Source organism: Nelumbo nucifera, chromosome 1 (genome assembly GCF_055504915.1).
Source record: "Nelumbo nucifera cultivar China Antique chromosome 1, China Antique-T2T, whole genome shotgun sequence".
Lineage (NCBI taxonomy): Eukaryota > Viridiplantae > Streptophyta > Magnoliopsida > Proteales > Nelumbonaceae > Nelumbo > Nelumbo nucifera.
Genome location: NC_142649.1, coordinates 75,481,108 through 75,501,876, shown reverse-complemented (window position 1 = coordinate 75,501,876; position 20,769 = coordinate 75,481,108). Strand labels below are relative to the sequence as shown.

General features: G+C 35.5%; 1 protein-coding gene across 1 annotated transcript; it reads left to right on the top strand.

Moving 5' to 3' along the window:
• Nucleotides 1-17,140: 17,140 nt before the first annotated feature.
• LOC104604957 (alpha-terpineol synthase, chloroplastic-like) lies at nucleotides 17,141-20,353 on the top strand. Its single transcript, XM_010269541.2, has 7 exons — nucleotides 17,141-17,443; nucleotides 17,583-17,844; nucleotides 17,995-18,367; nucleotides 18,842-19,060; nucleotides 19,235-19,373; nucleotides 19,508-19,756; nucleotides 19,876-20,353. The coding sequence occupies exons 1-7, from the start codon at nucleotides 17,210-17,212 to the stop codon at nucleotides 20,209-20,211; spliced, it is 1,812 nt and encodes a 603-aa protein (XP_010267843.1). The 5' UTR covers nucleotides 17,141-17,209; the 3' UTR covers nucleotides 20,212-20,353.
• Nucleotides 20,354-20,769: the final 416 nt, after the last annotated feature.

Below are 20,769 nucleotides of genomic sequence, written 5' to 3'. Positions count from 1 at the left end.
TTAAAAGTTTTGAAATCAATGTTATAGTCATTGTCAAAAAAAAAAAACTCGCAAAAAGAGTGAGAGAGAACTCATCCCAAAGGGAAACAGCAAGAGAGAAAGAGAAAGAGAGAGAGACCCTCAAATATTTTACTGTTTATATGCAAAGGAATGCATGTTTTATTGCCTAATTGGTGTTAGAGGTAATTTTAATTGACTAGAGATTAAATTGTTGGGAAATTGTTTAAAATCCATCGTCACTTTTTATGAATTCTCTTAAATTCACCATAATTTTTCAAAACGTTCAAACTCACTATGTCAATGAGATTTTATTTTCTAAAACTCACCATCCGTTAGAACACCGTTAAAGTTCATTGACCCAAGTTGTCCATGTCAACCTAAATGCAAGTTTCATAATTAGAGGCGTCAAGAAGAGGCACCATTATACTTCCTTGCTTCTTCATATAGGACATTACTTCTCTTTGTGCTTATCCCTCCCTCACTCATTTCATCATTATAGAACCCATCATTACATGAAAATCTATTCTCACCTCTACAAAATCAATGTCATTAGCAGCAAAAAAAAAAAAAAAAGGAAGTCCTACTTTAGCTTTAGCCAACAACATTTTACCAGTCCCCGGAGGCCCATGGAGAAGAATAACTTTTGGGCAATAGATGCCTTTGTTTTGAAACTCTTCATCATTCTTTACCAGTCGCACAATCTCATGTAATTCCCTTTTTATGTATTCCTGTCTAGCAAAATCATCAAACGTGACACCAGTGGTTTCTTATGCTGATATGAATTTGGCCCTGCTCAGATGGTAAGAAATAAAGATACAGGACAACAGTTAGACTAACTTGCCGAAAGTGCTTTTTACAACAATTAGATAGACTTGCAAAAATATCCAACATGGAGTACCTAAAGGAATGCATCATATATAGAAAAATTAAGGGGTCATTTGGCAAGTCTTTTTTGAAAGATATTCTAGAAGCTCTGACAATCAAAAGACGATATAAGTTTTTGCATCAAGATCTTAATAACTTGAAGACCGTTTGTTTAATGTGTATCTTTTCGCACAAAAATGAATTGAAAAAAAAAGGCGAAAAGCTCAATTTGAAACTTCTCAAAAATAACCCGAAATGGACTTCCTACGTCTTTTTCAGACTGTTGCTAGATCTTTTCCCAATCAAACAGGAAAAGACCAAAATGCGGACTGCTAAGCTTTTAAAAATTCGACAGCCCGTGCAAAAGGACACGCCAAAAGTTTACAAATTGAATTCTGTATTGTGATATGAGGTAAACAATCAAAACAATCTGTAACAGGTTTAGTGAATTCATGAATGTGAATTATATTTACATTCTCATTTTCGAAAGACAATTGTTTAGAATCACTATTAAAGTGGCAAATGAATTCTCCAAACCTCTTCTCTTTTACTCTTGGTAATTTAACAAGTAAACTCTTGGGGGTGGCTTTTCTTTTCCATTTCTCCATTTCTCCTCTCTAGTTAGTAAGTTGGATTCAAGTTCTAATATCCAAGTGTTAAGATTACAATTACGAGAGGCATTGTGGTAGGACCCTGACTTGAACATTTTCTCATTTAGATAAATGTGGTATTCTACTTTGCAAATCAGAAAATTTTGTCCATACTACATATACAACTGTTTAAGCCTAGTTTGGAAGTATGAAGTCTGAACTGCATTAGCGAATCCATAAGTTCTACATTTTGTCAGTCACCAACACCACCCACATTAGATATGTTGTGAATTCCATTAACTAGGGCCAATGTGGATTGGTCCTGATTCAAGGAACTGCTAGGGGATCAAGCTTTTGTTCCTTCCTTTAAAGAAGGGTAAGGAGATGAAGATCTAATGTTATTGTTATTTTAGGAAATATGAATTCTCGTGCTTCAACAAATAAGTTTGTTATTATACCACCGTTGAAATGTGATGTGCACAAAAGAAATTGTGCCATACTAAAGTCTAATATTCTAAGGAATCTAGGCAAATTCTTTTACAGATGTGTAAGTCTTTCTCCTTAATCTCTTTAGGGTTAAATGTATAATTGATTATTATTTTACATGTTATTTGACAAGTATTGTGTTGTTATTTTTAGGAAGATGCCAAGTGTTCATTCTTCAAGTGGTGTGACCAATATGCGAAGGACATACAAGAAAATGAGATTTTTCACGCAATACAAAGTAATGGTTCAACAATGGATTTGCCTCAAAGGGATATAATAAATGAAATGAAAATGGAACAAGCATGTTTTAAACATGAGATACAGTTGGAAGTAGTCAAAATTAAAAATATGATAACCTTATTTTTAATGGCAATAGTTGTTTTATTAGTTTTGAGTATTATGTTGCTTCTACGTTTGTAGGATTTTAGGTATAAATGTGATGCCAATGGAACTTCTATTGTGGTTACATTAGAAGAACATTATCCTATATATTTTTTGTCTTTATGTGTTGGTCAAAGTTGATGTATCAAGGAGGTTTCCTAAAAATTGATAAGACGTGGTCCTCCAAACTGATAGGGCTGCAAACTGATCTAGCTGATATGAAGTGCACAAGTTGGGATTTAAACAAAAGAAATAATACATCAGCCCATTCTTAAGCTGTACAAGCTCTACATATAGAGTTAAGGAGAAGTAAAAATGATCAAAATGAGAGAACTCAATAACCCCTAAACTACTTAATCAATGATATGAAACTTTAATAACATCAAAAATATAACTAGACAGACCAAACTCTTGGGTCAGATCGATATACATGAAGCTAGTTATTAAAGAAAGAGAAGTACACAAAAATCAGATGCCAATGATATAGTTGAAACTCAAAGCAATGCCTCCCGCAACTAGGAAATGAGGATGTTAGAGTGTGGAAGTGGGGCAACTCTAGTTTGTTCTTGCTGAGATTGTTCTATAGGCAACTACTGACTAGTGCAATGGTACACCTGGTGACATGAAAAAGATAAAGGTAGCATTCTCACTTGTGATATGAGCATCCACTCCACGGCATGTGTATTCTCACCATAACTTAAGAGTCGTCGGACCACCTCTTCCTTCATGGCTAGTTTGTGACCAGTAAAGTGCTCTACTATTGCAACATGTTGAATGTCGTCAAATGGTGCCTCCCAGTAAAATAGGGATCATATGAAATTCATTTCTCATCTAATTAACCTGCCAATACATAGGCGTAAAGCCCTGCCTCTTGCGAGAGGAATGTCTCATAAGCTGTTGGGTAGAAACCAAGTTTATCCATAAACTATTTCTCTCTCAAATAATCAAACTTGTAGATATTCAACTAGCACAATCCCAAACAAGATATCAACAAAAAATAATCATAAACCAAGCAAAGAGAGATACATGATATTTAACATGGAAAACCCCTCTAATGTGAAGGGTAAAAACCACGGGGCCAAGGAAACCCAACCAAAATCTCCACTAATAACTTGAGGTAATAATTACAACAAGTCAAACACCACAATATGCTCACAAACTTAAAGCAAATATAGATTCTCAAACATATACACAAGAATACCAAAAATTGTGAAAAGAACAGTCAGAAAAACTCACAAACGTGGCTACTGTTCAGGCCACAAAATGGAGACCTGCAGTGCTCCAAATCAGATCTCCACCGTCCAGATCGTAGGTCTATGAGTCTGAACAAGCCCTCCAAATTTCAGCCAAAGCGAACCACAAATGACCCTTGATCAGAGTATTTGATGAAAACTGTCGCGAGCTGTTTTCTTTTTCCGACCAGCTGCGAGTTGCTTAATTTCGACTTCAAATAACCGATAATTCAGAACTCTGATCAAAGATCCAACCGTTCAGATGAGGAACAATGAGTCATCCACCTGCTGTCCAAGTTTCAGCTCGATCGGATGGTGGATCGGAAAGTTCTGGCTGTTGAAGAACGTTGCACACTGAAAATCTGCAACACAATTTTTCTGATTTCTCTCTTTTTGCTCTCTTTGTTTTCAACACACTACACAGATCAGATATAACCCTAATTTTTTAAAACAAAAACAATGGGCCGAAGGAATATGGACTGTAACATAGGTCAATGTCTCATAATGGGCTGGACCCAACATAAGCAACTCAATTTAAGGGTCATTGTCTCATCCCTTTAGACTAAGAGTTCTAAAACTTCAAAATGAAAGACTTGGAAGAACGATATTCAAGGTTCAAATTATTTTCAAACCAACCTGACCTTTTGGTATTAGGGTTCTAACCTAGCCCAAGTTGCAATCCTAACTAGTAATTAGGATGGCCATCAATGCATCACAGTTAACTAGACCCACCAAGGCATACTTTGATTTAGCGAGAAAGCCTCTAAATTAATAGATCCATTTGTAGCCGGATCCAACTATTAGGGGTCAACTAGGGGTGCAACTTGGGCTGGCCCAGCTCGAGCCCAAACCGGCCCAACTCGGAATTTTACACGGGTTGGGCTTGGATTATCGTCCTTGGGCTGGGCTCAGGCTTAGCCCTTAGGTAGCCCGAACCCAGCCTGAGCCCATGTATATATATGTAAATATCGCATACATATTTACATATATATATATATATACATATTTGTATATATAACTTTTGTATAGATATTTTGCATACATATTTACATACATACATAAATATATGTATATATATTTGCATAAATACATTTATATATGTATAATTTTAGAATGGGTTCATTGATCAACCCGAACCCGGCCTGGGCCTGAGCCCAACCAAAGTACAGAAAATTACAGGCGGGTTGGGCTCGGGTTGGGAAAACCAAGTTTGACCTTGGGCTTGGGCCAGGCTCGGGCCTTAAGCCCAAATTTTAGGGTTGCGCTTGGGTTGACCATAAACTTGACCTAACCCGCCTGACTTGCACCCCTAAGGTCAACTACCCCTTAATTATTTATACATTTTTAATAATTAAACACGGAATGAGAAAAATTATCTCTGTATATAGGTTCTTTGATATTGCCTTTAATTAGTTTCATTCATAACCAAACAAAACAGCTAATCAAATATATCATTTTGCTTTTAATAATTAAAATCAAAAAATTCAAGCAAAACAGGTAATCACTCGGTAAAGCATTGTACACCAAACACAGCAAGTATCCTTTCTATTCTCATTTTTAACAAAACATGGTAAAGCATTTTAAATGGTGTAAATTTGTAATGCATGTAAACCACTCCAACATGTCCTGATGAACCTCCTCAGAAAACTTCACGTACGGCTGCATTGTCTTCAAAAAGAACTTCAAAGGTGCATTACTATTGGTCGTGAACACAATTAGTAACTTGAAATTTGAATCATGTGGCATCACAGAAATACAGAACATGAAGAAAATTATGGGAAAACAAGAACTCACATGGATGATTTTCCAAAAATAATCTGAATTATAGACCTCATTGCTTAGTATGCAAAACTGATGTTTTGACTTTCAGGGATTTCTCATGCCCAAAAATGGTTGTAGCTAAATATTACCTATGTACATAGATATATTCAAAGTTACTAGCTCCCAATATGTCAAACTATAAAACTAGTACAAACCTATTTTACCTGGATACGGCAAGGACACAGTTGGGTATGACATCCAATATGAAATTTTCACTAAAAAATTGAAGTATCTATAGAACCACTGTACAGGTATCCAGGTACCATAGTGGATCCTTCTATCTTTATATCTAACTTTGCAAATTGATTATTCTCTTTAGTTTTTTTTTTATAATTATTTAGTGTTACAACACAAAATTTTCCTTTAGTAGGAAACCCATAAATCTTTCCTTCATTTTCATTGCCCCTTGGACATGTTGAGCATGTTTACACATGGCAATGCAAATCAGGTTGCCTGACTTGAACTGCAACTAGAGCTGTCGTCTACATAAGAAAAAAGAGAGGAATAAAAAGCACTCTAATAATAAGCATGCCTAGAGAGGAATAAAAACTTTTTTGCATGATGCCTTACTTGAATTCGGTTCTGATCATCATCATAATCAACAGCAGCTACTCCTTTATAATGCACCATCTAGGGCCATTTGTTCAATTAAGTAACTTGAACCCCCATCACTTGACCCATGATTCATATATATCAGACAAAGAAGCCCTCTGCAATTCCATGGCTCCATCTAATAACCCCATTCTCTCACAGCTGGACCTCATCAACTGCCTCTTCTTTATCATCTTCTTCTAATCTAAACTCACCTTCCTCAATATCTCTTCCACTGCCCATTACCTTGCAACAGACATTCCACTATCCATTACCTCTTCTTAAGTGGAGGTGATCTTGTTAGATTTTTTTCTTTTAATGCAATTTTTGGTAGTTGAATGGTACTATTCATTAGCCTCTCCACATGTCTGATTTTAGAGAGAATTAGTTTACTAGTCAAGATGCATTTTTACAGTTCTGTAGTTTGAGACAAACCTATATCAGCATTAATGGTTGAGAAAACCTCAACTCTTGGCTGCATTACTCTTCTTGTAGATGGAGACCACGCCGAGCTTGAGAGTGTGATTGTGAGTGCGTACGTGGTTAGGGTTGTGGCTGAGTAATGCACGGTTTGAGGTTGTTGGTTGAGTTGTGTGCGATTGTGGTGGAATAAATAATCATCAACTGACCTCTACAGTTGAGTGCGATTGTGGTGGAAGAAAACCTCCGTACCAATGCCCCATTTGAGGTTGGTTACTAGTTTTGGAGGAAGAAAACCCTCATACCAATGCACGGTTTGAGGTTGTTGGTTGAGTTGTGAACTCTGAGTTCGCAACCAATACTTACATCAAGAATTGAACTGGAAACCAAAACTTTTTTTTCATATGATGAATAACACAAAATTTCATAGTTACCTAAAAATTCAAATTCCTTGTAAGTTGTACCATGACATTAGATGAGTTGTTTTAGCATTGTGGCCTGCCCTCAACCACCAAATTACTTGAAGGCATAGGACCTCCTCTTGATGAGTGACTTCCCCCTCTTGACGAGGAAGGACCACCTCTTGATGAGTGACTTCTCCCTCTTGATGGGGCAGCACCTCCCCTTGATCAATGCCTACCCGAGATATTAGATGTTGTATCACCTTGTCCTACTTGATTAGTCCTGGAGCAACTCCTTGAGTTATGACCATACTCTTTACAATGAGAACAACGCCATCTCCTTCGTCCACTACCATGATTAGCATTTGAAGGACCTTCATCTGTAGTACAACACCGTCGTACCCTTGGCCTCCCAATTTTCTTTGGGATTTCAGGTGCTTGTATTGGATCCCAACTCGATGTAGGCCAATGTTTTTCCTCTGGGATTGGATGCAAAACATGACTATAGAGTCGCAGATATGAGGCTCGAGTATATGACTCATGATAGTAATCCTCAATATTCTCCCTTTGTTGCTTTATGTAAGCAATTGGTATTGTCATATTCATTTTCATCATAGTGTAGGATATCATTAGCCCTACAAGTAGGTTATATAAATAAATAAGCTATTATTATTGATCAAAACTAGAATAGAAATTAAGGAAATATTAATTTTATACTTGTAGTTGGAGCTCCTTCTATTTAACAATTTTTTTATGTTTCCCATGATAATAGTATTACCGGTCATAGCTCGGCTACACATCTCCTTAACCATTTCCGTCCACTTCCTTTTAATACTTTCAAGTAATTGGATGACCGGCATATACCTACATGACATTATCCACATGTTAAATGACTCCGTTGAATTGTCCATGATGTCGTCGACCTTGGAATGAATGGGAAATGCATGTCTAGACCATAGGGTTGGATCAATTTGATTACACCATTAGTAAGCATCGGGGCTGATATCCTTTACAAATTGCATTGCACTTAGAAAACCAGGTCTTGTGTATGCTCTAGCAGCCCAAAAAAGGCACTTAAGGGCTTCTCCTTGGTACAACCTTTTGAAATTACTATACAAGTGCCTAACACAATATCTATGTTCAACACCAGGCATAATATGTTTGCATGCATTATCTAGTCCCTGTAGGCATAATCCATAATAAAAAATAATAAATAATTGAAAAATACTAATAACAAATACTAGTAATGAATTCATCTACAACTAGGACTTACTGTAAAGGCATTTTTTAACTGCTGCATGAACCATGTCCAACTCTCAACTATGCCAATTTCTGTAGGAAATAGACTATTGTCACTATCAAGACCAAAGACACCACCAAGTCGACCCTTGAAGTGGGTCCCGTCCAATCCAATAAATCTCCTACATCATGATAACCACCCATTCCTCATCACACCATAACTCACAAAAACCCGCTTGAAAACATCAAGCATTGATAATGATACCCTATCAACGTGAATTCTAGCAATGCTCCTAGGATTTGAACTCAAAGTGGCCTCACAATAGTTTGGCAACTTCTGATACGATTCCTTATGTGTGCCATCGATTTGCTCCATCGTCTTTCATTTAGCTCTATAAACCTTTTGAGGCTTAATATCCACATCATATTTCTCCCTCAAATAAGAAACCATGGCCCTAGCTGACATTGTAGGATCTGTCTGTATTCTATCTCCTATCTTTTTAGCTATCCAAGAATAACTAGCTTCCTTATTTACAATCAACTTAGGACACGTATGCTCATCTTGTACAATTGATGCATAGATCCGCCAATGACAGCCTTCTGTTGCACACTTATAGATACATCTAAACAGGTTTGTTAAAACCACTTATAACCATCAATTTTACAGGTGTAAAGACGGGAAAATGTCTTGTTTTACTATTCTATAACAAAGTACTTGGTCTAAAAAATATGAATATAGTGGCATAGCTCTGTTCATGGTGGGGACCACGAATAGTTGCATTCGGTCTTACAAGAAGCAGACAATTGATGCAAAAAAAAAAAGTAGTAAAAAAAATCATGATTTCCAACAAACAAGCAAGAAAGACTATGCCATCCTTTTTCTGCCATTGATATGTTTAAAAGCTCTTCTTCCAACAAAAAAGAATGTTCGGTAAGCTTCTATTTAAGTATACTTGTGTCGAATGTTTTCTTCACAGGATGGTGAAATCGTTTGTTTTTTTTTTTTTTTGTTCTTCATGCTTGGTTCTTCATAGGTTGCTTGGTTCTTAGATGGGTGGCCATTGTCTTTTTTGTCAGACTGGTTTTCTCTTTTGTTCAGACAGTTAGGGTTTTGGGTTGAAGAATGACGTGGTGTGCTCTTGATTCCGTTCTGACTGTTCTTCTTCTCAAACGATGGGAGAAGCAGCGACAATGCTGAGAAGTTGCGACAATATCCCAAAGAATGACGAGGGTGTACTCTTGGTTCTGTTCCGACTGTTCTTCTTCTCAGACGATGGGAGAAGTAGCGGCAATGGGTTTTCACGTTCTCAGACGGGGAAATTGCAGCGGCAAGTGCTGGTTTTCTCTTTTGCAAATGGTGGAAGTAGTGGCCTATGCCTCCGCTTTCATTCAGACTGTTAGGGTTTTGGGTTGAAGAATGACGGGGTAATTTTGGGATATAGCAAAATGGGTCAAACATAATAAATGGTAAAATAGTAAATTAGTGGCGTCCGTTATTCAAGTTACCGTTGATGGTGGGTTTTAGACAATTTCCCTAAATTGTTTATCGATTGCTTTGTAAAAATGGTTCTCTCTTTGATAGGTGCATCCAACCAAAAGGCACTCTTGTCTCTCCATGACCTCAAAATAATTCATTTTTTTGCATATTTTATAAAATAAAAGAAACCTAAAGACATTAAAAATTCAATTGTCATTAATTGAAATGTTTATCTCTTAATTTAATCTAGTGTTCATTCAACGATATATTTATAATATTAGAAAATTTATTTAATATAAAAAATAAATACAAAAATTAATATGAAATTAGATCGCTAATAATATTAAAAAGAAAGAAATTAATTAATTTGGAAATCTCATTCCAAACCAAAATATTTTGTATATTTAATATAAAAAATAAATACAAAAATTAATATGAAATTAGATCGCTAATAATATTAAAAAGAAAGAAATTAATTAATTTGGAAATCTCATTCCAAACCAAAATATTTTTTATATTATTTCAAAAAATCCATTCAATACAAGAAAAATAAATCTAATGATTACGAAAAAAAGGATCCGTAGATAAACAGAAAATGAACATCACATACTCAAACAATTAGTTTAAACAAATAATTGTCATAATACTAATCTATATTATATATAGAAAACAAAGTCCGTCCATGCGCATGGGTCCTTGACTAGTATTATATATAAAAATTGTGTCCAAAGGGCAGCCCAGTACACTAGGCTTCAGCCAATGTGGGGTCTAGGGATTGTCTTGGCCCATGATGGGTTAGTAATTCAATTGGTTGGGCTTATGACATTAAAATGATAATAACTAATTAAAGTATAAAAAATGATAAAATGCAAAGAAAAAACAAATATTATAGAAAAATTGATCATTTATAATATTATATATTTATTATATTAAACAAAAATTTAAGTGTGATAAATGAAAAATCTTGTTTATCAATAATAGAAATGGACAAAAATACACAGAGGATTTAATATTTGATGACCATTGTCCTACTGATCGAGTCAAATAGTTCAATGGTTCAACTAGATATAGCATGTGTTTGGAATCGTAGGTGTTTATTGAATAAGTAATGCCACATATCCACTTCAGAATTTTCCCCATTATGTGAATCCATGCACATAGGGACTTGCAAAAGTATACTTCATTTTATGTGCACGTCTACTGTTGGGGGAAGCTTCATTTTAGTGCTTCCCCCAACGGGTAGGTGTTTATTCACTGTTTTGCTAGTGTGGCGCCTAATGGCACCTAAGTGTCAATAAATAGGTTCATCATTGTTTATCTCGATTTTCTAAACAAATCAAATACAAAATGTTTAGTCAATAAACGTCTACAGTTCCAAACACATATATAATTAATAAGCCATTGGCTAAATTGATATTTTTTGTAAGTAAATGGCTCATATAATAAACCTAGAAAATTGGTTGAGTAATAGGTCATCCAATCATATCTGTCATGTTAACAATGGGTAGGAAACTTTGATACTTATAGGATTTGTAAACTTTGATACTTGATAGGATTTTAGTTATGAAGTCAATTGAGTGAATGTGAATCGGTTTATATTTAGATCTAACTCATACAATGTATTTTCATGATAGGGTTGGATTTAGTTTAGGCCATATTAAAATAGAGTTATTGACATAAACCTTGCTTATTGATATCCACTCAAATCTAAAATAGATCCAATAAGGCGATAAGGATTATAATCTAGAACTTAGATCTGGCACAAATTTTGTTATATGTTACAAATTCCCTTACATTATCCGATTTCTCTAAGGGTTCATTTGGTTTGCAATTAGAATTGGAATGATTTATTCTTCTTGTATTTTTGGTTTAGATAGGAAGTAGAATTGGAATCAGTTGGAATGGATTCATTCCCATTCTCAAGAAAGGGGAGGGAATGGGAATGGAATTCTGATTCTACTCAACCAGATGGTTGGAATCAAAATGAACCATTATGATTATGATTCCAATTCCAGATCCTCTTCCCGTGAACCAAATGAGCCCTAAATTTTGTGTAATATGAGGCCACATAACTTAGGGTTGGGTTGAGGCCAACCCTAAGTTATAAACCCCCAACCCGACCTTCAACCGGACCTACCCAACCCTAACTAAATTTCTTCAACCCTAACCCAACTTCGGGTTAGGCCCAACTCAACCTTCTTCCCATCCCTTAAAACCTCATGGAATTTCTTGATTTTAGATCTTAACTCAATTTTCACTACATATATTAATCCTATGTTTCATTAGTATTTGTTTGTTGGCGTTATTTTTTTATTTTTTTGTTCTTTTAGTACAAAATTCAGAAAAACAAGTGTTAGAAAGGTCTATAGTTTAGTATGAGTTATGAGTTATGATAGATCTTTTACAGGCAGCAAACAATAGAGAGGCGATGAAGAATAAAATTTTCAAAATAATGTTATTAAGGTTTTAGTCTTTCTGATTAGGATTATGTGAAGTGATTATCTTAAAAGAAATACATGATACTATGTGGTAGGGGCCATACAAATATTATGCATCTAAACAAGTCATCAATGTATGTTATATATTACATATAGCATATATTTATATATGACATGTACTATAGAGTCGGGTTCGGGTTGGGTCGGGTTTCCTAAGGGGTCAACCCTGACCCAAGCATCAACTTGACCCAACCCAACCCAACATTTTTGGGTTAGGTTAGGGTTGGGTTCGAGCCAACCCGGCCCAAGTTGCAGCCTTACCAACAACCAATTCAAATGTCATTTTCTATTAGAAAACTAATTAAATCTAGTCAGAGGTACTTTAAACTAATTTGTACATAGGGTCACTTCTAATCTATACTACTTTAAAAAGTACGAATGGTCTCAAGAATATTTCTGGAATTTTTTAAGGACAAAATTTACCCCTCTATATTTAAATTTACTGATAAAAAATGGGGGCAAATAGGGTAATTGATTCTTGATATTAAATGAGTTAAAAACAAGCAATTTAAAGATATTCAATTCATTCAATTCTCTCTCATTAAATCCAACATTTAAGTTATTAACTTGCATTCATGTTCATTGAATCATATATTTAAGTCATTTTTGTTTCTTCTCATCATTAAGTTCTATTAATTAAATCCATATTTAATAAACTAATAATTCCAATAACATAAAAGCTTATACTTTTAAAATCTACATAGCAAAAATAGTATTTTCATCTAGGTGGTGGTAAGAAATTAAATCATTTTGAGTCAAATGGGTTAATCCTTGTTTCCATGACTAAATAATAAAATTAAAAAATAGATAAAATGAAAAAAAAATTGGGAACATTTTTAATATACATATTAAACAATAATAAGTATGATAAATAAGAAATTTTTATTAATGGTGGAAATGGAATGTAAAATTTAAAACCAATTGAAAATAAAAATATTTCTCTCTCATTAAATCATATATTTAAGATATATTTTTCTCATCATTAAATTCTTGTAATTAAATCCAAAATATTAATTTTAATAGTATAAAAATAAATATTTTGAAAAATAATTTAAAAACAAAACCATTTTCTTCCCTCCCAGTGGTGGGCAAGCAATTCAACCATTTAGGGTCAAATAGATTAATAGATAATATCATAATACCATAATAAAAAATTAAAATAAATAACTATGAAATGTAAGAAGTATTTTTATTAATGATAAAAATGGAATGCCAAATTCAAAATCTACCTAGAAATTAAATGATGTCAGTCAAATAATAAAATTTTTAATAATAGAAAATACAAAGAATCACAAAAAAGGATAGAGAAAATTTTGGGCACATATCTAATGTTATATATTTATAAACAATAAAATATTAGGTAATAAATAATTTTATTAAACAAAAATAAGTTTTGTACATAATAAATAATTTTATCAATGATGTAAATGTAATACAAAATTTAATGTCAACTTAGAAATCAAACAATTTTTATTTTTAGATGGTGGGTTAGTGGTTTGAGTCAAATGATACCATAGACAAACAAAAATTAAGGGTGAAAAGCAAAAAATATTTTATATAATATAAATGAAATATATAATTTAAAGGGAAAATTATTGTCAAAGTCGGTTGTACATTTAAAATTAGGTTGTAGGTTGGTCTAGAAGCCAAGAAAACTCTGTCAACCGGATCTACATTTCAAATTATAAAAACCCATGCCATGTCATTGGAGGCTTATGTGGTCGTTGCCAACATGGGACTTTAAGTCCATGTTGGACATAACAAAAAACCTATACCGAAAATAGGTTTTCAGTTTCTCTCTCATTCCCTTTATCTCTCAATCTTCCTCCCTTCTCTCTCACTTTACAGTCATCTCTCGATCTTCTGCTCGTGCTGTCTCTCCCACTCTCTCAGCTTCGGTCTGTAACCAAATCAAAACCTCTCTCTTTCTCTCTCTCTCTCTATTGTTCTCCCTCAATCTTTCTCATTCTTCTCCCTCACTCTCCTTCTCAATCAATATCACCTCCTCCATCAATCTCTATCGTTCTCCAGTTGGTGTAAATTTCATAGCCAAGAGTTTCTTGTAAATTTTTATCAAATTGGTGTAATAGTTTTTGAACCATACCAAGTTGGTGTCGTGTTCTTTTATACGACCTGATTAATACCATATAAGTGTGTAAGAAAGTAAAACAAACGAGAGAGAGAGAGCGAGAGAAAAACTGAAAGAGAACGATAGAAATTAAGGGAGAATGAGAGATCGACCAAAAAAGAGAATGAGAGAGATTGAGGGAGAGCGATAGGTAGAGAGAGAGAAAGAGAGAAATTGATATAGAGAATGTAAATATAGAAATCAAAAACCATTTTTATTTATTTTCAAATACATAGTCGTTGAGTAGATATAGATTACTCTGAATGAGACGGTGTAAAAGAGGGAGAGAAACTAAAAACCCTTTTTTTATTTTCCATTCACCCAACATTAAAGAGAATTTTCAATATAAGCATTTTGTTGTGTCCAACATGGATTAAGAGTCCCATGTTGGAAACAGCCACCACATAAGCCTCCAATGACATGGCGAGGGTTTTTATAGTTTGAAATGTAGAACTGGTTGTCAGAGTTATGTTGGTTTATGGACCAACTTGTAACTTAATTTTAATTGTACAATCGACTCTGACTATAATTTTCCCTAATTTAAAATTAATCCAAAAGCAATGTTATTTTCTTATCTAGATGATGGATCAATGATCTAACTTTTTCCAAAAAACCCATGATGTCATATAATTGAATAAAAAATATTTAAGTTTATTTTTAATCATATTGTTATTTTTGTTAATTTTCAATTTCTATCTTAATTATGATATATCTAAAATTTGAGTAATTAATATAAAGAAAATTTTCTCACGTGCAATGCATGTGCTTAATTAGTAGTGTATCTAAAAGTGGGGTTAAGACTTAACCTTTCTTAACATTTGTCCTAAATACTGAAACCTCCCTTCTCTTTTCAAAATGGACTAAAACCTCCCCTCTTTAATGCAGTAGCTACAATGTTTAAGGAAGAGCTAAAAAGTCTAATATACCCTTTTCAATTAGATGGATTTTTATTTAAATTGCAGAAAAGAAAAACCATATAATCGTCTTCAACAAAACAACTATAAAAGAAAAAAAAAGGAACATTTTTAGTTATTAAACCCCATGGCCGCCATTAAAAACAGACAACAACACAACTTCAACAATATTAAACAAATAAGAAAAAACGTTGCATACAAATGCACAAATATACTAAAAATAAAAAACCGAGTACGTAAAACCTCTGTTTGCATGTAAAGAAAAGAAAATCATTATAGCAACATCCCCTCTGTCTATCCAATCACGAAGACGATCAGACCCCATCAATTCCAAAGAATGGGTAATAATGATTAATGGGAACGTTGGTAGAAAAACTTAAAATTTCCCCCGTGAAGGGGGGCACCAAAATTTTATTAATATGTAAAATAAAATCCTAGGAGGGGGGACATAAAGACCGTACCCCTGAAAAACTATACACCACAATACAACAGCTCATTATAGAGAGAATGTTTGATAGCAAATAAGAATGCTTCTGTTAATCCGTCTGTTCTTTTCACTGGGTTCAACTGCTTCTGGGCAAAAACTTCTCTAGTTGATTTTAATCGGAGGCAAGCTTGGAAAATCCATTGAAAACTTGAAATGGAGAGGACTTGCGTCTCAAAAATGAGATGCAGAGTCTTTTGTACCAAATAAGCTTTCGCTTTAATTTGAAGTGGGTAAATCAGCATAGGAAGGAGGAGAAAGGCAACTACACCTAGAAGCATAATAACCATTGAGTCCTAGAGTTTAAGGTCTGTTGTTGGCAGATGGCCAGGTGAACGGTAACACAGGCCTCCTGAGCGGTGATAGAGCAGATGGTGATCCACACCGTGGTCCTTGAAAGGGGCATGCAAAATAAGGTTTTAGAAGAATTAACCCACAAATGATAGATGTTGAATGACATTTTGTTAATGGAGGGGGTCTTTAATTGTCCATGACAGCAGCCTACAGGGAACGTCTTAGCCACAACCACTCAATTTCTCATCACCTTCACCTAATCCGAATAATTCAATATAATGTGGTGTTTACTTTTCCAATTTTGCCAAAATGAGGTCCACCCATATTCTACTGCGGTTTGGCCCATGAGAAGAAAATTTGATAGAAAGCCCCTCATTGGTTTCCTTGTACAAGTGTCCTTTAACCTTTTTTCTGATTATTAAGCCACTTTTGAGTTTTGACAGTAGAAGAAGAAAGGATATATAGCAATTCAAATGAGGGGCCTACAAAATGAAGATTTGTGGGGTCTTTTATTCTTGCTTCCAAAAACCAATTTAGAGGTATACATTGCGCAATGGCCACACCACCCCTCCACCTGGTTGAAACTGGACAATCTTGTTAAGACCTCCAGACGACACGCCATAGAAATTTTTTTTTTTTTTCCAAGAAGAAAAGGTTACCATGGAAATTTATCATTTCTCTCCAAACGAACTCTAACCACATTTCTGTTTGATGTGGAAACCTCTTGATTTAACGGGAATTTGCTCCTGTACCATATTTTGATGCTTCTAGAGTCGAATCGAACCCTCCTGAAGCTCAAAAGAGAAAAATAGCTCCTGCAAAGGAAAAGACAATATGAAGCAAAATAAATGAGAAAAATCTTAACCATATATAAAATTATAAAGCAGTACTAGTTTATTTTTAATTAAAATACCACCAGCCTTTTCTATTGGTACTGGATTAATCCTGCAAATCCCTTTTATTCTATGTCTAGTTTTTGTGGTAAATGTAAAATTTCTACTCAACATCATAAGAAATTGACTTGTAAGCATAAATCATTTTCAAAAGCAAAAGCAATAATAGAACAATGATATAAAAAAAAAAAAAAGGTAAAGTCGATTTCTGATGTGGTAATGTATGGTCTCCATTTTGTAGACCCAAAGAGCGGTCTAAGTTTGTCCCATGGAAAAATTATCCCTTATTTTGTTGTTATTTTCAAGGAAATAGTGACCATGCAAATTATGAAGACCAAAGCACCCGTTCCACGATTCTATCACCCTGCTGCCCCCGGAGGCCCGGCCTCGCTCGATCTTCTGTATATAAATGGTAGTTGGTGCAATTTGGAACTCGGGACATAAAAACCAAAACCTCACGACCTCATCACAGGCAGGAGCTTTAGAGCTAATAAAAATGGCTCTTAAACTCAACGTTATGACCCCTCCTTCCTTCGCACAATTGGGATCAACTAGCACTAGATATGTCGTAGCAAGGACTACTCCAAGCAGCCACCGACCGACTTGGCGCATTAGATGTGTCGCCAACGTTCAAACCCAGGAGGATTCAGAGGCCGCTAGGAAAGCCGGAACATACACACCCACCATCTGGGACTACGACTTCGTGGAGTCATTAAAGAGTGACTATGCGGTAATATCACTGCGTACTCCTCTTTAATTTTCTGTAGTAAAGTTGTGTATATATATTCAATGGTTCAGTACTAGTCTATATTTGCTCACCCTCATAGTAATAGTAAATAAATAACCCTATCTATATCTGCACTCTGCAGAGTGAGACATATGCAACACGAGCCGACAAGCTAAAACAAGATGTAAGGAGTAGGCTCGTTGTGACAGTGGATCCATTGGCTCGCCTCAAGCTCATCGATGTCTTGGAAAGGCTTGGGGTTGGCTATCTCTTTGAGAAGGAGATCCAAGAAGCTCTACAAGCTGTCTACAGTGAGAGCAGTAAGCAGATCATGAAGGAGGACTTGTATGCGACGGCCCTCCATTTTAGGATCCTTAGACAACATGGCCACGAGGTTCCCCAAGGTATAGCCAAGCCAATATATATTTATATAGCTAGATTAATTCAGTAATTAAGGTCTTATTAATTAATCAATGCAGTGCTCTTTGAGACGTTAGAAAAAAAAATATATATATATATATATATATATATAACAAGTTATGAAATGGCTGCAGACGTATTTAATGAGTTCATAGATGAGAAAGGCAAATTCAAGGAAAGCCTATCCCAAGATGTTCAGGGATTGCTGAGCTTGTACGAAGCCTCGTACCTCGGTGCAGAAGGTGAGAGCATATTGGATGAGGCGAGAGAGTTCACGAAAGGGCATCTCAAACATCTCAAGGAGAATGTAGACTCACGTCTCGCCAAACAACTGAGTCATGCCTTGGAGATCCCCTTGCAATGGAGGATGCTTAGGCCAGAAAATAGGTGGTTTATTGAAGTTTATGAGGAGCAAGAGGATATGGATCCTACTGTGCTTGAATTGGCTAAGCTGGATTTCAACATGGTGCAAGCAGTACACCAAAGAGATTTAAGAACTGCCTCAAGGTAAATCTAGCTAGCTAGACATTAATTTCATATAATGGAATTTTGACTCAATTATTTGCTCTGTCGCTTTAATTACTTGATAAATTCGACCAGTGGTCGTATCAATATTATATTAATTATAAAAAAGTGCATGGCTATGTTTGATTTGAAGGAAAAGGTAGGGAAAGGAAGGGAATGATAGGGAAACATATACAAAATTTTTAAAGGTTTCCTTTCCTTTCCCTACTTTTTCCTTCAAACCAAACGTAGCTTTAATGATTGAAATTAAAATGAAAAGTTGACTTGCTAATGTCGTATCACAAACTTGGTTCAGTTATTTCCGACCATCTCTTGCCTGACCAGCCAAAAAATTGAAAAAAAAAAAAATCCATTCCAGTTGCTAGTTTTCAGGTTCTAGAAGACGCATAATAATACAAACATAAAATTGGGCGGCACACACTTTGCCTTATTGAACTACTTACTATATGTTACTAGGTGGTGGAGAAATCTTGGTTTAGCACAGAAGCTGAGCTTCGCCAGAGATCGATTGGTGGAGAGTTTCTTGTGGAGTGCTGGGGTTACCTATGAACCCCAGTATCGACGTTGCAGGAATTGGCTTACCAAAGTCATGAAATTTGTGCTGGTATTAGACGATATCTACGATGTCTACGGTTCTTTGGAGGAGTTGGAGATCTTTACTGATGCTGTTGAGAGGTTAGTATCTAATTAATGATCCATATATATAGTCATTGGACTGTCATTATACAGAGATAAATATTGCTCATACATAGTCGATCGTCTCTGGTATAATAGAATAGCTAGAATCAGAATCATAAAAAAGTTTTGATTTATGAGTGTTGGGTTTGGCCGGTTGGTCCTCCTTTATAGGTGGGATACGGCAGCAATGGCACAACTTCCAGACTACATGAAGATGTCCTTCTTGGCTCTTTTCAACACCACCAATGAAATGGCCTACGAAATTCTCAAAGAACAGGGCTGGGACATCCTACCATATTTGAGAAAAGCGGTATGTATGAAGTCACAAGCACTATACATAGCTGTTTCTCCCTTTTTACCTTTTAATCATCAGTTGCTAGCTGCTAGCTTCTCCTATTTCAATATTGCCCAAGTGGTAAATTCTATGTTTTGTTTTTTTCTCAGTGGGCAGGTTTTATTAAAGCGATGTTCCAGGAGGCAAAATGGTACCACAAGAATTCCACACCTCCGGTTGAAGATTATTTGAAGAATGGATGGGTTTCATCATCTGGAACTGTGTTTCTAGTCCACGCGTTTTTTGCAACTGGACAGGAGATCAACAAGGATGTGCTCGACTACTTGGAGAATACCCCAGATCTTATTTATGGTCCATCCATGATTTTTAGACTTTCAAACGATCTTGCAACTTCATCAGTAAGTTCCTTCAAATTAATCTTCCAGTACTTGGATCGATGTTGTGTTAAGGAGAGAAGTCTTGATGAATTAATTTAATTATTTGCTTTTCACATTAATTAATTTAATTGTTGATACAGGCGGAGCTTGAGAGAGGTGACGTTTCATCGTCAATCCACTGTTACATGGTACAACACAATGCTTCAGAGCAAGTGGCTCGGGAATACATTAGAGGTCTAACGCTAGACGTTTGGAAGAAGATGAACAAATCTATCAGCAATTCTCCTTTCTCGCTCCAATTCGTTAACTTCTGTCTAAATCTCGCCCGGACATCTCTTTGCATTTACCAATACGGAGATGGGCTGGGAGCTGAAAGCAACAAAAGCAAGGACCATGTCTTGTCGTTGATAATCCAACCTCTTGGGATTGAAAGCCACAAAGCACCTGTAAATGGTAGTTTTCTTTCAGTCTCGTAGTTGTGTGCTTCAACACAGTTCTGTCCTGTTGTACTCGCCACATATATAGAACCTAGCTTGAGCTACATGAACTCAAGATCTCCCCATATAAATGTAAGCTAAATGTTTACGGTAAAGCAATTAATCAATAGTTTGACGGCAATTACTGAAGTTATTTATACATTACTATCATCTGAAGCGAAGCCATCTTCCTACTTTTTGGGGGAAGCCCAACAGAATCCTGGCACTGTTTTCCATCTCTCTCTCTCTCTCTCTCTCTCTCTCTCTCTCTCTCCTGCATATTTCTTCCCATGGCGTTCTGGAACCACTTGAAATGAAATAATAATTTGGTTCAGGGCTTTTATTCAAGGACAACTCATAAGGGTGGTTTCAGGATTTCAAGAGATGGAACTACGAACTCGTTAGATTTTTTAGCATAATCATACACAAGTTCAGGCAACATTATTTGCGATACAAGCAGCACCATCTGTAAGGAAATTCACATTGCCCGGAAATGGAGATGGGATCTGCTCCAGGGCGCCTCACGACGTCCTCACAGGCACATCCTGCCGTCCATTG